Genomic DNA, 22860 nt, shown 5'->3' with positions numbered 1-22860 from the left:
GCTAGTTGGGTAAAATAAGGGCAATAATAATGCAAAGAAAAATATGAAATTAACAATAAGGCCACATAATAAAGGTGTGTTTTTAGTAATATAATTATTACTTGGGATGTCCTGCTAATCCACAATGGGCTATACTACTGTTCTCCCATCAGCATGGTCCTTTAGTACAGTACTGAGAAAAGATGTGGGCCATGGAAAATATTTCATCTTATTCTATCAAAGGTATCCTCTTACACCTTCCAGCCCCTGGCATTAGCTGACATAGCTAATGTAGGAATATTGTGGTTCTTTCCTTCCTCTGTATCAGCTTCTCTTATTTCTTAGTAATTACAAACAAATGGGGATGGGGAAGGAGTTGTATGTTATTTCTCATTCCGGGTTCTACTTCCCAAAATCAGTTGCAGACATGTGAAATTTTAATTTATAATAAAGGTAACATAGGGATGCATTTAGAAATTTAACATATTATAAAAATGGATCTGGGGAAATCTAATTTTAAACTGTAGTCATTCTGTGATTCTGCCCCTAATGAATCCTCAGAACATCAAATATGTCAACAAGCCAAATAAATACTTTGGCCACACAACTATGTTATGCTGCCAAATTAGTGATCATAGTCAAAGAACCAGACTGAAATGTGGAGGAGTTAAGATCAGGTCTTCACTTGATTACAGATAGTGACTTTGGGCCATTTACATTTTTTTCAGTCCAATGTATCTAACTGGGTTATTTCAGTATCTACCAGGGAATGAGAGAGAGAGACCCCCATGTACAACACCTGAGCATCCATACAGAAAAGATGAATACAAATGCAATAAATACATATGAGGCCCATTTTGTTGTAGTGAGTAAGGTGCTGAACTAGAAACCAGGAGATGGTGAATTCTTGGTCTTGTCCTTCTTTAGACATGAAAACAAACGATATGTCTTTTGACCAACCGTATTCATAAGGTATTTGCTGTCGGGGAAAATAGGAGATGTGGCATTACATATGCTGCTTTGAACTGTTAAAAAAGGTGGGAGGTAAATTTAATAATCAATCAAATAATCCTTAACCTATAGGCATGTCAAATCACCTAAGTACAATGGAATTTGATACCAGTGAAGGAAATGAAATGAGCAAATGCACTTAGTATTATCCAGACTGTTACAGTTATTATTAGGTTTTAATGTACTACTGAAAAGAGCTTACGTATCACCGGCCTCATCTTCTGGGTGAAGGATTATTGCACACTGTGGATTCCAGTTTCCTAGAGAATAACAGCTTCCACATATAGCCAAAACCTCTCCTAGAAAAAAAGTATCAAAAAATAAATAATAAACTTTCAAATATTGAGTATTCAGATTAACATAAGTGATATACCCAGAAGCAAAATGATACAATCTCAAAGCTATCTTTCTATTAAAAATATGAAAGGGATTTTGCCAAATATTAGAATTGTTAACATTGCTGTGGAAGCCCATGCTCATAGGCCAAACTGAGATTTTATATGCTGGATTTCTTTTACTTAGGACCCAATATATTCTGCACTAATAAAACAGTAACTCCCTTCCTGAACAGATCTGTACATGTAATCTTTTGTTAGCAGCTACCTCCTAAGTCACAAGTGGGCAATCCACCGTACACTTTTCCCTCCTTAGTGTCTCTGTGAATTAATACTTATTTATCTAACAGCTAACTAACCATTTGTCAATTAGTGGCTAGGACATAAAGTTGATTCTGTAGTGTATGGGGGAAATAATAAACTTAATCATGATTGCAGAAGAAAGAAGAGCCTTTGACTCTTAGTGCCTCTTTATCCAATTCCCAAATTGATTACCCTTCTTCTAACTGGACAAAGAGTTATTTGTCATGGAAAGGGGAATACATAAGAATATTGTTATCTCTGCCTCAGCTGGAAAAGGCTTTGAAATCTCGAAATGTACTGGTTCACATTGGTATGATCCAAGTTTCAAAGAACTCTCTTCAGGAGCCTGATATTACTGTAGTCTTCCTATCTGTGAATGCCTAGATGCAGCAAATGATAGGAATAAACCCCATGTGTCTATGTATATAAACACATACATATATACACATGTGAATCTTACGCAGAGTTTTGACTGCATAAGATTCTACAAGCTAAAATGCCTAGATAATAACAGTATACAAAATTATTTTTAATGCAAAGTGTTTTGTATTTGAAATGCCTTACATTTTCATAGAGGCTAAAGCCCCTAGAATATTTTAAAATAAATAGGGCTAGCTTATAATGATGGCAATTTTAACTTATCATATTTTCAATGGTATTGTTGGCATTTGATTTCTATGTTCTTTTTAGAATGAAATTTATTTAAATTACTTTATTTGACTTAGGTACTGCCCAATTCCAATTCTGGGATAACAAAACAAATATACAATAAAAAAAAGCATACAACAATAAGAAGTTGACAAATCTAGACTTCCGGTTTTTGCACCTGTAGCGCATGGCTGCATGAGACCAGACCTCCGCTCCCCATGGCTATTTTCTTCCTACTTGGGGGACCCTAAATGGGTCCGAAATTGCCCCAGAGAGGTGACTGTGAAGGAGGAGCACCCCGTCGATCACAGAGCGACGGCAATCACTTCGTTTGATCCGGGAAAAGCCCTCAGAACCCGAAAGGAGAAAGGCTAGCATGAGATCAGTGTCTAGCCCAAGTTGCTTGCAGCCAAAGTCTTAGAGCATGAACTTAAATATCGGTGAACAGCGTGCTTGGAATTGGTGAGAGAACTGATCTTCTTTCTTCTATCTACTATTTAAATCCTTGAAAAGATCCTCAAAGCAAGAAAACCTTCAGAAGTGAAGGGAGGGGATTATATCCCCTTTCCCTTACAGACAGAAGGGGAGAATTAACATAAAAGGTTGAAAGAGATATACTAAAATTTGATTTAAAATATTTCAGTCTGGACAAATCTAGGAACTAAAAAACTGTCAAGATTATACCCTAAAAATTTTCTGATAGAATTATAAAAATATATAACAAAAATAATTTTTTGATGGAAAGAAAAATTGAAAAAAGAAATAACCGCTGACATCTAGTGGATAATCAAGAGAATAGAACATTAACAATAAGGACTCAGAAACAAAGAAAAAGTTGTTCCTTTGAATTGCAAATAACCTTGAAGACAACTGGGAACAAAGGAAGAGCCAGCTGTAAGATTAAAAAGTGTTTGAAAGAAGAAGAAAAAAACACCTGGATTGTTGCTTAAAGCTAAGAATTGTCTATGGGGGGGGGAGAACTTTGGCTTTTTGGCTAAGAGGAGAATTTGCTGGAAGGATTTAAAGTGGCTTAATATATTGAATCTGTAATTTTAACTGATTGATAAATTGACTTTTGAATTAAAACATTGATGAAAGATTATTTGAAGGGGGGAGACAACATGGATATCACATACATATCAAAAAATGACAGGATGCCACATTCAATATTTTCTCCTGAAGGACTTAGCCTGGAAAATCAAGGGCCTCCAGAAGCAATACTTCAAGGCAAGAGAAATACTTTCCCGGAGGAAATATATGTAATGTTAGGACAAATACAAATGACAATAGATTCAAACCACGAAGAAATTTGAAACAACTTTGAGGATTTAAATAAGCATATTTCCAATCTAAATCTACAATTAAAAAATACCCAGGAAATAACAACAAAAGAACAAACAAATCAGACAGCAGATTACAAACTAAGAGTATGATCAAACTGATGAAATAACAAAGGAAAAGAAATACAATTTGACACCAACAGGAAAAAAATCTACGAAGTTCTGATACAACAAGAAAAATGGAATTATTAGGAAAACTATTAAAGTTTGGGGGACAGAAAGAATTTATCTTATTTACTTCATCTTTTGTATTCCCAACAACATTTGTAAAAATACAGGAACTGTTGGGTAAGCAGATTACATCAACTTGGAAAATTACTTGGCAAGAGAACATCAGAGATAGATACAAGAGAATTGAAGATACAAGAGAATTGACTCGCCCTACCAAATGGGAGTATTACGTGAATAAACATTTGTTTGAATATGGCTAAAAGAACAGAGAATTTCAAACATAAAGGGGCCTTATAATAAGAAGGATAATGAGATTTAAGTAATATAGTATGTTTTATAATATATTAAATGTTAAAATAGTAGAATGATGTAACTTTTATTAATATAGAAGTAAAATATAAACTGATTAAAAAGGATGTTATATCTAGATACTATAAGACAGATAAAAAGTAGAGTATTTTTATAATGCATGACATAAAATATTGGGATAATGTACCTAAATGGGAAGATTTAGACAGTGAGATGACTAATATGAAAAAATTATGACTGATAAGAATTGGATTGAACATAACGGAACCTAAGCGAACAAAAATTATAAATGTATGCTGAATTAATGAGATGATGGTTATGAGAATAATATAAGCTGAAAAAAATGTTATATAGAGACATTATTATTATTTGTATAAATATAAAAAATGCCTATACCTAATTATTTATATATTGAAAATATTAAGAATTATATTTTGGCTAAGGTTGAAGAAGGAAAATACAAATGGGAGAAGGGAAGATCAAAGAAATGTATTATTAATTAATATATTCATTATGGAATTATCAAATTTAATTATTATTGACTGTTAATTATTACTATCCTTTTTTTTCTTGTTAAAATGTAAACCAAGACAACATGCTATATACCAGGCACTGGAAATTGTTATAGCTAAAAACCAATAAAATATCTATACAAAAAAAGAAGTTGGCAAATTCAGTCCATATGATAAACATGATATATACCCATAAGGTCTTTAAGAGCTTCTGGAATGCCATCAGGCTGCAAGCCACTCAGATCTCAGGGGAAACCTCATTCCACAGAGCTGCTATGCTTCCAGGATCCAGATAGATGGTCCTGCTTAGTTAAAAAGAATCCAGTGTGTGTCCAGTCCTCTAATCATTTTTGTTGCTCTTCTCTGTATTCTTTCTAGAGTCTCAACGTTATTTTTACATCATGACTAAAACTGAATGCAGCATTCCAAGTGGCCTTACCAAGGCATTATAAAGTGGTATTAACACTTCACGTGATCTTGATTCTATCCCTCTGTTAATGCAGCCTAGCACTGTGTTGGCTTTTTTGGCAGCTGCAGCACACTGTTGGCGCATATTTAAGTGATTGTTCACCAGGACTCCAAGATCCCTCTCACAATTACTATTGAGCAAGGTACCACCTATACTGTACTGTGCAGAACCTTACTTTTTTCACCACTGAATTTCATTTTGTTAGATAGCATCCAATGTTCAGATCCTCTGTATCTTAAGTCTATCTTCTGGAGTGAGGGCTATTCCTGCCAGCTTGGTGTCATCTGCAAATTTAATGAGTTCCCCATCTATCCCCTCATCCAAATCATTAAGATGCTGAAGAGCACTGGGCCCAGAACAGAGCCCTGGGGCACCCCACTACACACTTCCCTTCATGCTAAGTATGGCTGGTCAATCAGCTACAACATATTGGTGGTGATGCTGTTAACCCACATTTTTCTATCTTATCAAGTAGTAGGTTGTGGTTTACTTTATCAAATGCCTTACTGAAGTCCAACTAAATTATATTCACAGCATTCCTCTGATCCACTAATTTTGTCACCTGGTCAAAGAAAGCAATAAGTTGTTTGGCATGATCTGTTTTTGACAAATCCGTGTTGGCTTTTGGTTATGACTTTGTTTGCCTCTAGGTGTTCACTGATTCGTTGCTTATCTTTTCCAGAATCTTCCCACGTATTGAGGTCAGGCTAAAAGGTCTGTAGTTTCCCAGATCCATTTTTTCCCCTTTTTTGAAGATGGGAACTACATCAGCTCATTTCCAGTCCTCTGGTAGTTCCCCAGTGCTCTGGGATCTTTGAAAGATATAGTTCAGTGGTTCTGAGATCACATCTGCCGGTTCCTTCAGAACCTTGGGGCGTAATCCATCAATCCTGGTGATTTGAACTCATCTAGGGTGGACAGGTGTTCTCTTACAATTTTCTTGCCTATCTTAACTTGTGTTTCTAAGCTTTTTTTATGGTATTGTTTTTGATAGGTTGGACTGTTTTTTCCCTTTGTGTAAAGGCAGATGCAAAAAACAAATTAAGTAGTTCTGCTTTCTCCCTGTTGCTTGTCACTTTCTTGCCACTTTCTCCCACTAATGGACCAATCATTTCCTTAACCTTTTTCTTGATTTTTACATGTTGACAGAAGCTTTTTTTTTTTTTTGTCATTTTTGACTTTTGTTGCAACCCTTAATTCATTTTGAGCCTTAGCTTTCCTCACTTCATCTTTGCAAGGCTGTTTGCTGATATTCTGCCTTATGTGCTCCCCTTTCCACTTTTGATACTCGTCCTTTTTGTCTTTCAATTTATCAGAGAGTTCTTTATGCAGCCATACTGGTTTCTTTTGAGAGCTGTTATTTTTCTTCTTCATTGGTATAGTGCTAGACTGGTCTTTTATAATCTCACTTTTCAAAATTTCCCAAGCTTCTTGAGTTGTTTTCCCTTTGAGGACTCTCATCCATGGAATCCTTCCCAAGTTTTTTTAATACTATGTGCAACATCAGTAAGTATGTATAACATAGTTACATATCATTAATTTTATAAACATTTAAGGCTCATATGTTTTAGGCTAAAAAATTTAAGTTGCCTCTAATCTAAGGCATCTACAACTTGCTAGCTGCTGGGGGTTTGGTATGCAATATTTCTGAATATGCTACCTAGTGAAATTTTTTTTTTTTTATTGAAAGTTTTATAAATTTTACAAAAAGACAAAAACAATACAAAACAAAAGACAACATATACAAAAAAAACTAAACATTACATATATAAAAAAAAAAACCCCATCCCCCACCCCTCACAAAAACCCTCCCTTCCCCCCCCCCTGAGCTTCCCAGAGCAGAATATAGGCTTAATTAAAAATTAAGAAATAAAAATAAAAAATTAAATTAAAAAATTTATATTTATATATATATATATAAAATATCTATATATATATATAAAAATAAAACTTATAAAAAAGCTATGTGATATTTTTGTATACCCAATCTAAATTGTATAAATTTTATCCATTTGTCCCAAACAGCAAGGAACTTCTCTTGCGTTTGTTGCTTTAAGAAAGCCGAAATCTTTGCCATTTCCGCCAGATAAGCTACTTTAAGAAACCATTCCTGCAATGTAGGCAAAGATTCCTTCTTCCAATATTGTCCTACTAACAGCCTAGCGGCTGTAATCAAATTTAACATCAATACAACCTCCTTTGTATCACAATCTGTAACAATACCTAACAAAAATAATTGCGGAGTAAATTTTACCCTCCTTCTAAAAATTCTCTGGATATTCCACCATATTTTGATCCAAAATGCTTTTATCTCTCTGTATGACCACCAAATATGATAATAGGAAGCATCCTTATAACCACATCTCCAACATTTGGGTTGCACGTCGGGGTACATAAGAGACATTTTTTGTGGATCAAGGTGCCATCTATAAAACATTTTATAAAAATTCTCCCTAAGGTTCTGTGCTTGTGTAAATTTGACATTTCTCACCCAAATGGTTTCCCAAATGTCCAATGAGACTGGGACACCAAAATTCTGCGCCCATCTAATCATACAATCTTTAATTAATTCCGTTTCTGAGTCCATTTCAACTAATACCCCATAAATTCTCTTGATATGGGTTTGTCTTTGATCCTTGACTTGCTTAATAAGATTTCCATCTTCTCTAAGAAAACCCAATTTACAATCCACCTTCCATTTATCTACTAGTTGCCTATATTGAAACCAAGAATAAATAATATTTTCTTGCGCTAAATCTTCCCGTATTCTTAACTGCCAGTTTTGCCCATCCCATCTAAGTAACTGACTATAAGACACCATGTCCATTTTTACTCCTCTTTTTATTCCTTCTATCGCATGCCAAGGTATAGCCCATAATGGAACTTTAAAATCACTTTTATAATATTTTCTCCAAATCCTAAGTAAAGAAATTCTTAAAATATGAGATTTAAAGACCCAGTCCATTTTTTTATTAAATATTAAATAGGCATGCCACCCATAAAGTAAATCCCATCCCTCTAAATGAAGTATCTCAGGATTTGTCAAATTTACCCAATCACTGATTAGTGTTAAGACCACCGCACTACCTAGTGAAATTTTGAAAGGACAATATACAACCCATAAATGAAAATAACAGAAAAACTTAACATTGCTTTAAAAGAGGGACAGGCAACTTGAAGTGCCAGGACCGCATGTAGTTTTCCAACATCTTTTTTCTGGTCCCTAAAGCTCACAATTTTCTAAATCATTACATTTTGCATGATTTTGCGGTAGGAAACAAAACATTAAGAGTATGAATGTCAAAAATCATACCAGGATAATGCTAATATATACATATATATTACACTGATACAGAAACAGGTTTTTTCAATCTAGTGCCCTTCAATGTGTTGGGAATTCCCAGAACTTCCACTTCCACAATGGGGGCATCATACTGGAAAAGCTGTGTTAAAATATTCTTCATGCAATTAATGAAAGTGAGCGGAAGGAAAATAGCCAGGTGGAGAATGGTGGCAAATTCAGCCTTTTGAAATATCATGCTGGATTTTGTTAGGAACTACAATATGGTGGCTTAGTATATTTATTAACTCCAACAATGTGGTTTGGAAACTGTAGACTATGGGCTAGATTTACTTATGGATAGCTTATTCAATAAACCAAAGCTAAACAATGACTTGGAACAATGTGCAAGCCAAACCAAGTAGCAATTAATGCAGAAAAGTCATTTCTCTGTGTGAGATATTAGAATCTATCTTACTTACACTTCCTGACAATAATGCATGCGTTATGAACTGTCAACATTTTTCTGGTCAATTCTCTACACTTTTGCCAGGTATTTAGGAAAGGGAGAGCCAAAGAAGAAATGCCACTAGAGCACAGATGTCAAACTCATCATGTGACGTGTAGCAACGTATCGCGACTCTTTTTGCATTGCCAGCAATGGGGTGGGCGTGGCTTCGGTATGATGAAATCGGCCCATGGGCTGGCAGTTTGACACCTGTGCACTAGAGAGTCATAATGCTTCATCAAATCAGAAGTCACGGAAAAAAACAGCAATTCTTAACCCCACCCAGCTTGCCAAATTAAGTAGTAGAATGTCGTATGGAGTTTGCCCTTATAATTCCTGTACCCAGAAGCAGAATATGACATTGTAACAATATACAGTAGTGGCCAAAATTGTGGAAACCTTTTGGGAAAACTGTATTTTTGAGGTTTGATGGCTAATAACACCACTTTTTTTGGAGTAGTACCAAAAAGTTATATATCAATAGAAAGATAATTTAATCAAGAATGTAATGCAACAAAGTTTGTTCAATTATCTGTATTGTATTCTATGAAAAGTTATACCCAAATAACCAGAAAAAGGAAGCACAACTTGCTTACGTTGATATCAGGTAGCTTTCCTTCATCTGATTGTAGCCAATGAGCATGAGTGTTTAGAGAGCCAATCAGGTGTCATCTTGTTTTGGCAATGAGCCAATCAGTTCACAGTAGGATTCAGTTACTGATGTCATGTATTGAAGCTGAGAGGAGGATATTTGTCAGTGTGTTATGTGATCACTATCAAGTTGGTTGGGTTTTTTTGTGTTCTTTCATTTAATGAGCTTGCAAAACATAATAAAATTAAAGTAATGGTGCAAAGAGTTGACCGGTTGCCCAGAAAGCGATGTAAAATAGTATTATTAAATGAACAAGACTACAGTTATAAAGAAATTAGAAGAAAAATTGATGGAAACATACCAAAGATGGCATTTCTACCGTACACTTTTCCCAAAAGGTTTCCACAATTTTGGCCACTACTGTACCTATAGCTAAGGCTCCCAATGTCGTGCAAGGGAGAACAACAGATCCATTATTACTTTCTTACATTGAAAAAAGTAGTTTTTATTTAGAAAAGACAGAAAAGGCAGCAAGCCTTTGTGTTAAGTTCTACCATCATCTATTTACAATAATGCTTCTAAGTTTTTCCATTTAGATCTCACAAACTTTCCTGGAAAGCAGAAATGACGAGCAATTGCAATCTAGTGCTTTGTTTGAAAATATCTCTGTCTGGAGAAAAGGACAAATGTAAACAGGGCTGATAGGAAATGTCCTCTAGAGCAGTGGTTCTCAACCTGTGGGTTGCGACCCCATTTGGGGTCGAACGACCATTTCAGAGGGGGTCGCCAAACAACGCAGTCCGCCATTTTTTTCCCCTTTTCCTTAGCTGTGCTACTCCCTTTTATTCTATTGGCTTTTGAAAGCCAATAGAATAGACTCTCTTGAATAGAGTTTAATTCTATTGGCTTTCAAAAGCCAATAGGAATTGTCCAGGCTGTCTCTGCCCTGCTGAGCCTGCCAAAAGTCCCATTCTGCAAACGGTGCTGCAAATTGTCTGCAGTGAAGGCGAGCTGTCTGGAAGTTTCCACCCCTCCCTGCTGAGCAATGTAAGTAAAAGAGGGCCAGGGGTGGGAGGCCGGCGGGTGCAGGGAGGGTTGCTGGTGCGTGTGGGGCCCGGCGGGTGCCTTACCTCCCTTGGGCTGGGCCAGCTGGTGGCCCAGCCAGTGGTTGGCCTGCTCCATCTCTGCCGCTTGCCAGCTACGCCTCAGCCGGCGCAGGGGGCGGCGCCATGCATGCGTGGTGTTCCCGGGCAGGGAAAGTCCTCGACTTACGACCGGTTGGGTAGTCCTCAACTTATGACTGGTTGGGGGGTCACGACATTAAAAAGGTTGAGAACCACTGCTCTAGAGGAAGTAAGCAGCTAGCATTTGATAAATTGATGCTTTGTATCTGATTTGCACCTCTACATTCTGTGGACAAACTCTTTAGGACATATTTTGTCAAGTTACCCAAAATGTTCTCCAAACCCCAAATGCCTCCATCAGCCCCAAAAGAATACAATTCTTATGATATACTGACAGAAATGAAGTCTGCCACAAAATAAAACTGCTAACGAAGCACTGTCCATTGAACCTCCCCAGAAAGAATAACCCTTGTACCACTTTCTCTGTACTGAAGAAAAATAACTGATTTAGGAAAACATAGTAAATGTTTCAGCTGAAGGTGACTGAATTCATATCCAAAATATATCCTATTACTATTAAATAGAAGAGTACTTGTTTATTTAGATAACTGGCTCTTACGTAATGTTCACTAATCATATCTGTTAGGCATCACATAGGGTGGAGGAGAAAGTTTTACCTTCAAGGCAGTGTTGACTCTAATCATTTAACCCAGTGGTTCTCAACCTTTGTGTGACGGCGATGCCCGTCACACGGACGCGCCGCGCATGCACGGCGCCGTCCCAAGGGGGGGAAATGGCGGATTGCATTGTTTGGCGACCCCCGTAAAATGGTCGTTCGACCCCAAATGGGGTCGCGACCCATAGGTTGAGAACTGCTGATTTAACCTTTAATTCAACCCTTGGCTAAACTTGGTAGAAGATTTCCTGTCCCAGCTTGCCTAGTTTAGTCTCTTTCCTGTATTGCAAAGACAGCAAGTCATATCATAACACAATACGTGATTGCCTGCTGCAGAACAGTAAGCCAGAGCCCTTATTTATCAGCTCCAGCATTATGTATGTATGTATGTATGTATGTATGTATGTATATATGTATGTTTCTTTCTAAGTTAACATATTAAATGGTTGACTTGATGACCTTAAACAGCTGCAATATGTTTACTTTTTGTAGTCTGGAAATCATTGGTCTCATCTTGTTACTTTTAGCTCTAAACAAAACTGCAACAGCATCACTTAACGATGACAATCTCTGCAATTCTGATTGCCACCATTAATTGAATCAGGATCATTAAGCGAGGAAACCTCCTACCATCTTACCACAACTAAGTCAAGTGGGGAAGCCGGCAGGAAGTTGCAAAGTCCCAAGCAGCTTGCAAGCAGTAGAGCAGGCACGTAAGTGGCTGCTGCAGAGTGAGGAAGGTTTGTGTGAAATTGAAAGAGAGGTGCATTGAAACACTGGTGTGTGTGTGTGTGTGTGTGTGTGTGTGTGTGTGTGTAAGTGCATAAGTGGCAGGGGAGGCACATCAAGGCTCCAGGAAGGTGCACGGGAGTGCATGAGTGACCGGTATGACATGAGTGCAAAGGGGCAGTGAAAGGGTACATGGGTAGGGGAGACTTACCTAGGGAGACAACCTTGACTCTTTTATGACTCATGGACTTCAACTCCCAGAATTCCTGAGCCAGCTGTCCATGAGTCATAAAAAAGCCAAGGTTGCTACCCCTGCCCTAGTGACTTCTAACCTTCCCTTCCAGCTTCCCAACCGACTTTCAGGAGAAGCCAGCAGAGAAGGCAACAAATAGCGATTGGGTGACTGCATCAAGTGCAAGCCAGTTGCCAAGCGCCCATATCATAATCCTGTGATTGTGGGAATTCTAGGGTGACCGAAATTCTGAGGACCGATTAAAATCATCATTCATTCAGCACTGTCATAACTTCCAATGATCACTGAATGAACAGCCCTAAGTTAAAAACTACCCGTATGATCCCATTTTTGACAAAAAAAAAAAAAACAACATTCAGTTTGGGCAGGCATTAAATTAATCAAGCAATAGGAAAATCTCTTCACATAGAGTTATAATACAAGCAAGAAATATAGGTGGTAAACTGGTCTGAAGAATAAATATGGAAATTCAATTTTCACATACTTATAAGACATAATCATACAAATATTTGAGAGGGCCTAATATTTGGAGATAGTATACTAGAACTATGGAAACTTATCTTGTTTGTTAAAAATAATTTCTACATACGTACTCATTAAATGCAATGCATATCTACAAAAGGTAACAGAAATGAAATTTTTCAAAAACCCCATCTATAACTGCCTGTAATTCGTTACATGGAAAATTAACTTTCAATTCTATTGCAAGTCTGCAGTAAAAACTACTTTTTACCTGGTGGAGATACTCCTCTTATTTCAAAGGTAACCTGACACGGTGCCATATTCAATTATTTTCAAAGAGTGCAGTAATCTGTTGAGAAAGAAAAGAAAGCATCATCTTATTATTTCATTTATCTGCACACAATCTTTCAAGAAAGAGCCTTGATTTAAATTACAATACAAGCCAAAATAAAAAATAAAAACAGAGGATAAAAAGGGAGGAAAGTATTATACTACGTGGGCAAGTCATGCACTTTGAATTTCACAGAGGAAAAAAAGTTATTTATTGCATATCTAAACAAAGCCAAATGTTAAATTTCTCTGCAAGGGGAGGAGAACAGTACTGCAATCTGCCAAACTGATCATAACTACTGGCAAACTAGAGATGAAGGTCTATAAAACCAAATTCAAAAATATTCATACAGAATTGAGTGATTCTTCAAATAAAGCATATACTAAAATATTTTTGCAGCTTTAAAAGCCATCTATTTTTTGCAAGGCTGTGGAGTAGTTAGTGTACAAATTACTGAAGCTATGCCCACCTTTTCCCAATAAAGCTGCATTTAGAAATGGAGTTAAAAATCAGTATTTCACACAATGAAGCAGCCCTTTTCATGTCCACAAACAGTACTGATCCAGAACAATCCATAAAAGATGTGCTTAGTTCTTCAGAAGATGTACAATTCATGCAAACTCATTTTGCAGATGACACTTGAAAAGAGGCACTTTGGAGCTCTCCAACGCCAGTACTTATTTTACAGTGAATAAAATAAAGGGGATACATTTTCATGGATTAATTTTGATAAATATAAACAAGGCGCAAACTTCCTCATTAAATAAAAATGATTTCAAGCCAAGAAATACATTTTTTTTAAAAAAAAGAGTATAGAGTGAATCTGATTATTTGCTACCAAATCTTTTTCGACTCCTAGTGACCACACAGATGTTCTCCATAATGATCTATCCCTTCAATGGTGCACTGATTGTCAGTGAAACTGAATCAACCCACTTACTATTTTCTTCCACCTTTTCCAATACTACAGACATTCTCAAAAAGATAAGTCTTTGCATAATGTAGCTGAAGTAGGACAAGTTTGGTTATTTATGCCTCACATGAGAACTCTGAATTGATTTGTTCAATGATCCTTTTGTTTTGTTTTCTTTAGTGCCCACAATATTCTCAGGAGTCTTATCCAATCTTAAGGGTCTAACTACCTAGCTATGTAGACACTAAAAGTCAATACAGGTCGTCTTTGATTTAATGGCCACAATTTAGCCCAACATTTCTGTTGTTAAGCGAGACACTTGTTAAGTGAGTTTTGCTTCAATTTTTGTCACAATTGTTAAGTGAATCATTGCAGTTGTTAAGTTAGTAACATGCTTGTTAAATGAATCTGGCTTATCCATTGACTTTGCTTATCAGAAGGTTGTAAAAGATGATCACGTGACCCTGAGACACTGCAATCGTCATAAATAGGAACAAGTTGCAAGCATCCAAATTCTGATCACATGACCATGGGGCTGCTGCAACTGAAAAAATGTCATAAGTCACTTTTTCAATATTGTTGTAACTTCGAACGATCACTAAACAAATGGCTGTAATTCAAGGACTACCTGTACTAACTTGATGGCACATATTCATCAAGCCTCTTACAAATGCTTAGTTCACATACTGCACTACAATCTGGTTTGTTTTAATCAAGATGTGTTGAAGAAGTCAAAGTGACCTAGATCATTCATAATGGTAAATCATATGTTAGTTACAAACCATAATGGCTGAAATTACAACTGCACTATGTGTATCATATAAGTTGGTTTATATTTCATGTAAATCATAGTTTCACCATGATTTATTGACTAAATCACACCTAACAATTCAACTATCCATACAGTATGTTAAACTAAAATAAAAAACAATTACATTATGTTTTAGGACATTGAGAATCTAGTTTATTTAAAGTTAAATTGTTTGATTCTGTAATTTCACTATTAGTAAGCCCAAGTTGAACAGCCAACAACCATGGTTTGCTCCATTAATTCGTTGACACGGAGAATCAAATGAACCTCTTTCTCTTCTATATGAACAGCGAAAACAGTCTTGAACAGAGATTTTTCTTTACACTCAGGATATACTGTATGTTCAAAGGACCAAGAAGCTGGATATACAGTATAGGGAATAAGCTCTGACAAATCATTAACTTAAATCACAATCTCAGAAACTGTATAGTATGCTTATTTTCCTTTACATTATTGCACAGCAGTTTTCAAATATTTCATTCGTTTGGGAAATAAGCAAGAAACTTGAAATTTATTCTAGCAGAATGTTAGTGAAAATCCTACATAGAGAAATTCTATATCAGCATTCAAGTATATTTACAATCAAATCCTAAACCAATATAAAAATATCTAATGGAATAATAACTAAAGCATCTATTACTGCAAAAATTCTTTTTCCTGTGGAAATCCACTTGTCCATATTTGCTTCTTCTTCTTACAGTTTGCTTTAATCTGCAATGCAGAATTCACCTACCTCAAACCTGCATCTTTGAGCATTGCAGACAGCCAGTAGAACATGTCATAATATGCATTTCATCTTTGTGGACTGCACAGTAAGCAGTGACTTTGCATGAAATGCAATGAAAGTGTGTGAATAACCTTTTAGAAAAATCACTTTTCTGATGTGGTTTAGAAATGAATAAGCTGCTGATCAACAAACAGCTACACTACTGTGAATTTATAAAGCATCAATACAGTAATGTTATAATTATCCCCTTACTAAGAATGGGCTAAGAAAAACCCATTTGTGAGTTATCTGAATTCTACTGACCTAGTCTCTCTGGCATGTGTACCACAGAAATAGTCACACATTGATAACAACAAACTGCCAGGTACTTAGTATCCATCATCTTTTCATAACAAGAAAAGAAATACAATACACCGTTTAATGCCTCCATGAAATCTAAAGCAGCAACTACAGGTAGTCCTTCACTTATGACCACCATATTGAGGCCAACATTTCCATTGCTAAGCAACAGTTAAGTGATTTTTGCCCCATTTATGACTTTTCTTGCCACAGTTGTTCAGTGAATCATTGCAGTTGTTAAGTTAGTAACAGAGTTAAGTGAGTCTGGCTTCCCCATTGACTTTGCTTGTCAGAAGGTCAGAACAGGTAATCTCATGACCTGGCACACTGCATAAATGCAAGCCAGTTGCCAAGTGCTTGAATTTTGATCACCCTGACCACAACAGTAATGCTGCAACAGTAATAAGTGTGAAAGATGGTCATAAGTCACTTTTTTCAGAGCCGTTGTAACTTTGAATGGTCATTAATCAGATAGTTGTAAGTCAAAGATACCTGTATGGCTGCTTTGGCTTAGGGCTAGGAAAGAGCAGGTTGAATTGAACATTTTAACAGAAGTTATGTAAAGAAGTTATGTATTCTGGGTTTACAGAATAATGGGACCCAGGGAATGAAATTTGGGAAAGTTGTGTCTGCTTCACTTCTAGGATTACTGCTTCTTCAGTGCTGTTGCCACTGCACTGCTGCAGTTATGTGATCCTCATTTTCAATGTTCTCTGACAGCTTCCCAGCCACTCACGCAATCACTTGGTTCCCACTCCACCCAGCACCAGTCACTTAATTACCCCTGGAAAGGAATGGAAAGAGGAAGGAAGGAGCACGGAAAAAGGGAGAGGAAGGATGAGAAAGAAAAGGAGGAGGGGGAAGAAGGGAGGAAGGAAGGGAAGAAGGAGTGAAGGAGAAATGTTTGATGGTCACTACCAGCTTCCTGGGATATTCAATGGGAAAGCTGGCAGCAGGTCAGAAGTTGCTCCTGCTCTGAATCTGTTCCCTTGGGTGGTCATTCTGTTTCTCTGCTTAGATAAGGAAATCTGTCTGAAATGAGATTTCAGAGGTCAAAGGTTGTTTGCTAGCATGTTAAACATGACTTCCAGCAACCATTCGAATTGTTATCATGGAAAAAACTAAGCAGACTCAGCTACAATATCAAAGCAGCAGTAAACAGAAAGAACAAGATCTTCTTTCATTATTGTTTCTAAAGCAGCTCAAATCACAAAAAATAGAGATTATGGACAAGCTAGCAAAAAAAGTTCCACGCACCAGAAGGACTGAAAATCAAACATTTTTATCTTACATATTTTTGACATGAATTTTTTTGTGTGTGTGAGTGTGAGCGTGTGCACATAAGTTTACCTCCAGAAGTTCACCATCAAAGAGACATGACTTTAAAAAGTATATTAGAATGTTGTTCCCTCAATAGTTCACATGACACCATAATACTGTCCCTTACCCCAACAATAGTATATATTGTAACTTACATTGTATTACTGGAAAAAAAGTGAAATGCCAATTTTTTCCACATATGGTCTTTTATATTATAATAGGGACTGTATTACTAATTGTAAACTGGTTTAAGTTTTTTTGGCAATATGTTTCAATTACATAAAAAAGTAAATACCTACTACTTACTGGACCAACTAAAAGAATGAGTTCAACTTTAGTCTAGATTTATGTGCAATACTGTATTTTTTTAATGCAGTTACCTACAAGGATTAAAATTATTTTCCCTATAATTCAGAGAAAGCATGTTCATCTTTAACAAAGAATTCTCATTCAATCTCATTTCTAAGTAACTCATCTTCTGACGCTTTCATTTTGAAAGATACCTAAGGCTTATGTTCTGACAGTCAAACTAGAAGTCTAGCTTTGTAAGCATTAATATAATTCCATTCTTCCCAGGCAGCTGTTCCATATGAGTTGCCTCAATGAAGCAATATTCTATTTATCAGGAAATGCAGCAAAAAAATTTTTTTTTAAAAAATTAGATCTTCTCATCTTGTCCATATGGTTACAACGATGGCAAGTATAGTAATTTAAAATTTTTATACAGTCCTCTTTGATCAATTTTTTCCAACTCAATTAAAAATGGGGTCAAGGAGAAGAGCCTTCTCTGCCATGACTTGTCCTATACTCTCTGAAACGACTTGTCTACTGAGATGAGGTCTGCCTCCACCTTTCTGATCTTCCAGAAGAGCCTTAACACCTGGCTCTGGTTGGCTTGGATCCCCAAAGGAGGGATGGCTATGGTGGAGGTGGTTGATTAAGCATTCATACCATTGGATTTAACCTTTGTTAATCTTAATCTTGATTTTAATGCTTTTAATGTTTTTATATTTATGCTTTTACATTATTGTAAACCACCCAGAGTCATTCGGGAGAGCGAGACAGCATATAAATTTAATAAATTCTCATGAGAATTTGGTATCCTTCTCATGAGAATTTGGTATCCTTTGCTCAGCAAAGTACAAATAACGCAACCAACTTTCATTGTTCATTGTTTTTCTTCTACAAGAGCAGAAAACTGCTGAAATCATGAATTAAACTTAATAGCTGTCCTGTAATCTCTGCAGACTGGAATTAAACTAAGGATTTTGTTTCTAATACCAGCCATTATAAAAGGGCTTCATCTATCCCAGGGGTAGGCAACCTTGGCTCTTTTATGACTCGTGGACTTCAACTCCCAGAATTCCTGAGCCAGCATGGAGTTGAAGTCCACGAGTCATAAAAGAGCCAAAATTGCCTACCCCTGGTCTATCCAGATTGCAAAAGGCTATATTCACCTACTACAGTATACTAAAGACAATTAACTGTATCCTGTACATATGAAATTGACCACTAGAACTTAATAAAGATAGTTGATGGCTAAATAGGTTGCATGAACTAAAACATCTAAATAACCTTCATTGAATAAGCCATCACTCAATCGAAGTTAAAACCAGATCTGTTTTATTTTAGATTTTCAAGTGCAAAAAGTATGTAGACATTTACATGTAGAATATTCATTTTTACTGGAGAATTGTATGTCTTGGACAAATAAATCCATCTTTGCCTTCCTTCTGACATATTAAGGCTACTGTTACATGACACTGAGTTACACACCAAACCACTACATTGTAGCACAGGATGTTGTGCTAACTATACATATGTTCATATACTACAGCATATTGTAGAAACCTATAAAATTGAGCTAAACCACAGTTAAGATAACCATGAATAAAACATATTGTGGAAATGCAGGCTGATTTTTATTTATTTGCAGCAAATTATTTTGGCTTCAAAATTCACTCAATCATGGCAAATTTTCACATTGAACCTTGTGCTTCAAATCATATATTACTCAACTCTCCCCATTCCCCCCAAAGGCTGTATTAACATAACCTATTAAGATAAAGTGTGTCTGTCTAATTTGTGGCTTAATGCATTGTATGGACTGGGCTACTGTGATTAGTATATGGCACACTGCTTTGTTAATCCAGAATATTTGAATTAATGTAGTTTAGTTAACCCTGGTTTAATTTGCTGTATAACTATATCCATAGATACATAATGGAAAAAAGGGTGTTAGATCCAGGGCTTTTTTTCTCATAGAACGCCCAGAACGGAGTTCCAGCACCTTTCTGGGATGGAATCTTGTAGGGTAGGCAAGGCGGGTTGTATGACGTGTTTGAGTTCTGGCACCTTTTCTTTTTTCTTTTTCTTTTTTTTTTAGAAAAAAAGCACTGGTTAGATCAGAGAACCTACACAAGATCAATACATATCTGACTACAACTTTTTTTAAAGTGTCCATTTCTGTACTCAAATGTTTTCTTCTGCACAGCTCTTAAAATCCTAAGAGCTCTAATATACCCCTGTACATCTGGTCAGAAAAGGGGAAGATGGCCATCTTTCAATTGGGATTTACACTAGTCCAAATTTGAAATAAGAGATTCCTGCTGATAACAAATGTATTTATTTCATGTTACATTCCCCAAATACATTTATTTCATTTGCTCCTGCCCCTACTGGATTCCCAATTTGGCTCATTGTTTGTACTTTTAATATTATGGTTAAGCTAAGAGGCCAAAAAACTTTAATTGAAGTACAGTTCCCTTCTAGAGTAGTACTAATATATTTGACTGCTAGAAGGAATGTGGCAAGTGTGTCTAATTGTGAAAAAGGCCAATTGGGAGAAAAGTAGGATGCTTTCATAGTCCCTTCTCTTCTTGTACTATAATTTCAACAATAACAAAAAATAACAATATTCAAAAGAAGCCAAAGATATAATTTCCCAACCAAGCTTATGCACACATTCCCTCAACTTTTCCATTTTTCAAAACAATGGCAATTGTGTGGGATTGGCATCAATTGCCAATGGTTACAGCAAATGAATATCTGAATAAGATAAGGTTGTCAAGAGCCATAAACTCTTCATGAGGCATTCCTTCTGTTATCAGAGCAATAGGCACTTTTAAAAAATGGCTTTTCCTCCTTGGAATCTGTTATTAAACAAAAAGTGTCTGGAAAACCGTTTCAAAACTTTTAGACATTTTTTGGGGTTAGGCCCAGAGAAATGTGATTAACCCAGTGCAATCACTTGGCCTTTTCTATCAACAGCTGAAGTCACAAAGGAGGATTGCAAAGAAACAGCTAGCCTTGAGCTTTCCTCCCCATATGACAGCCATTTTCTTTCCCAGAAGAAATATTTTTAAGTATCTGAAGCAAAACTTCTCTCAATTACTGAACTTTTATATTAGTCCATAGCTTCTTCAAAAAATATTAATCCAGAATCAAATACAATATCCTCTTTTTTAACTAATCCTCATCCTTTAACTAGTCTAAGCCTCCAGTTTTAGGAGCACTTTGTTTTCACAAAGCCAAGAAGTATACAGTACTGAGCAAAACCAAAAAGCACCCACTTAGGGACATACTATCTTCAATTGCTCCAACAGTTAAAACACTAATTTAACACTGACCTTCAAGGAGTAGGACTGTGGACACAACCTGCAAAACAAAGTAATTCTCTTCCACCCCCCTCAATACAGTGGCAGTAGTTTTCAAAATATAATTTTGTTAAGCAACAATTAAAATACCATAAAGTGAATCGCTTGTGGAAATTATACCATTTTTCTGCCTTCTCTGAACTCATCTTTGTCCCATTAAATTATTAATCTCGGAATTCCTTGACTTTCTCTCAGTGAACTGAATAGTGTGTTATAATCTATTAATCAACCCACAAAGCACAAACTGCTTATTTGATTGCCTTGTATGCCAGTCTCAAATTCTATTTGTGCTACTTCCCCCTAAACATGTCAATTATTATGACTGCCCTATATATATCTTTAGTCTGTATAGCTGGTTATTTCATTTTTGGATTTCCAGAACACGTTAAGTCTGTTTAACAGTCTTTAACAGTAATGTTTCAACAGAGTTAGAACTATAGCCCCAGTTCACACAAACGTTGTGATAACTAACACGTGCATCACCATTTTACTCTTCATTGAGCATTGCAGTGTAGCCAAGCTGTGTAGTCAGTCATATAATGTCAACTAAATTGTTATTATTTTAGGTTTTCTGAAATTGATTTGAATCCAGGATTTATCATGAGTCTGAGTTCACCAGAACTGTTTATTGGGGGGGGGGTCTGAATGAAATAGTAAACTACAGTGTTGCTTAAGGTGTGCCCTACAGAGAAATAAATTGGCAGCCTGTTCATTATTGCATTTAACCATCCTACCTATCAGGTTATCAAAGACATGAAGAGTCATCTTTGTTTTAAAGTTGCAACCCCAGTCAATTATATGCTTTATTCAGTACAATAGCACCGTACAAGCAAGCACCCCATCACCCTTGTCAATGCCTTCTATAGGTAACCGGGCAGATCACGAGTGAAAAACAACGGGGCACAAAGCAGTCCCCGACCTGCACTGCTTTCAGCGCTGATCTCTTCCTCCCAAGTCTGGCAAGAATGAACGACTTTCGAGGCGTAGCAGTTACGGTCTGAAAAAGCCGCATTGCTGAGGGAGGAGGAAAGAGCTCCATTATTTACCATGGAGAATCGGCTAGGCCTGGGGGATGGCAAATGCTCCCGAGGTCTCGGGAAAGGAAGAAGCGGCAGAGCCACAATACAAGGAGCTTCTTTTCAGTACAAGGAGCTTCTTTTCCTCCTCCTCCCCCCCCCCCCCGGTCTCTCTGCTGCTGCTGCTGCCGCCGCCCGAAGTCCGCGACTAACCTGTGCCGGGAAGGGAGGGCGAGAACTGCGGATGGAAATCGGGATGTGGCAAAGCACCAGTTGGCTCTCGGCTTCCTCCCTCGGGCAACCACCTTCCCGCAAAGGAGGGGAGGAGGGCTGCTTTAACGAGGGGAAGGGGGCGCGGCGCTGTTGTTCCTTGACGCCTCGGCTTTTCCCCGGCCCAAACCGGTTACAGCCGCCCGGCTGAAACCGCCGTCGCCGGGCGGCGAGGAAGGGGAAACAAGCGGCACCAGGAGCACGTGAGGCGGTCGGCCAATGGGAGCGCGGGGAGGAAGGTGGTGGGAGGGGCGGAGAGAGCTAGTGGGAGGGGGACGACGGGAAAGGCGACACCCTTCTTAGAAAACGCGCGCGGGCGGTCTCGGGAAAAAAGAAGGGGGTGGGGCCTGTCAAGGCCGCGTGGCAGGAAAATCCAACGGTGTGAATATGGTACCTCTGCGTGAGCGGCGATCCTGGTCTTGTTTTGGCACCCATTGTTGCTGAGCTAGTTAACATTTATTATTGGACCATTTATAATACAACCAAACGAAGCAACCTATAATAACCTATTTGCAGTTTATTTTCTAAGGAACTGTAGGAAGTAATCGCCGCCCCTTAGGGCAGGTCATTTTAAATATACTCCTAGTCGACTTGGTGGTCGGTCCTAGTGCTCTCGTGTGTGCACCGTCGCCCTTATAAGCCATTGATGACAAGCAGACGTAGGTCCATGACGTGACGATTCCTGAGGCGCATTGCACGAAGCCTGATGAGTCTTTTTGGAGAGTGATGCTACAAATAACAAAGAAGAATTGGAGGGGTCCTTGGAGATCTAGTCC

General features: G+C 37.3%; 1 protein-coding gene across 3 annotated transcripts in view; it reads right to left on the bottom strand.

Annotated features, from left to right (window-relative positions):
* The window catches only part of GPCPD1 (glycerophosphocholine phosphodiesterase 1), a 65245-nt gene extending 42966 nt beyond the window's left edge, over positions 1–22279 (bottom strand). The window contains exons 1-4 of one of the 3 annotated variants that reach the window (XM_039329417.1): positions 22028–22278; positions 12973–13050; positions 4799–4910; positions 1193–1289 (exon numbers count right to left, since the gene is read on the bottom strand). In XM_039329417.1, the coding sequence (XP_039185351.1) occupies positions 1193–1289; positions 4799–4802 (101 nt within the window). In that variant the 5' untranslated portion in view covers positions 4803–4910; positions 12973–13050; positions 22028–22278. Of the gene's footprint in view, positions 1–1192; positions 1290–4798; positions 4911–12972; positions 13051–22027 lie in introns of all 3 variants that reach the window. The other 2 variants (XM_039329418.1, XM_039329414.1) reach the window with 2 other exon arrangements.
* Between the last annotated feature and the right edge of the window lie 581 nt (positions 22280–22860).

This window comes from Crotalus tigris, unplaced genomic scaffold, assembly GCF_016545835.1.
Source record: "Crotalus tigris isolate CLP2741 ecotype Arizona unplaced genomic scaffold, ASM1654583v1 scf7180000024397.1630199, whole genome shotgun sequence".
NCBI lineage: Eukaryota > Metazoa > Chordata > Lepidosauria > Squamata > Viperidae > Crotalus > Crotalus tigris.
This window is presented reverse-complemented; position numbering and strand designations above follow the sequence as displayed.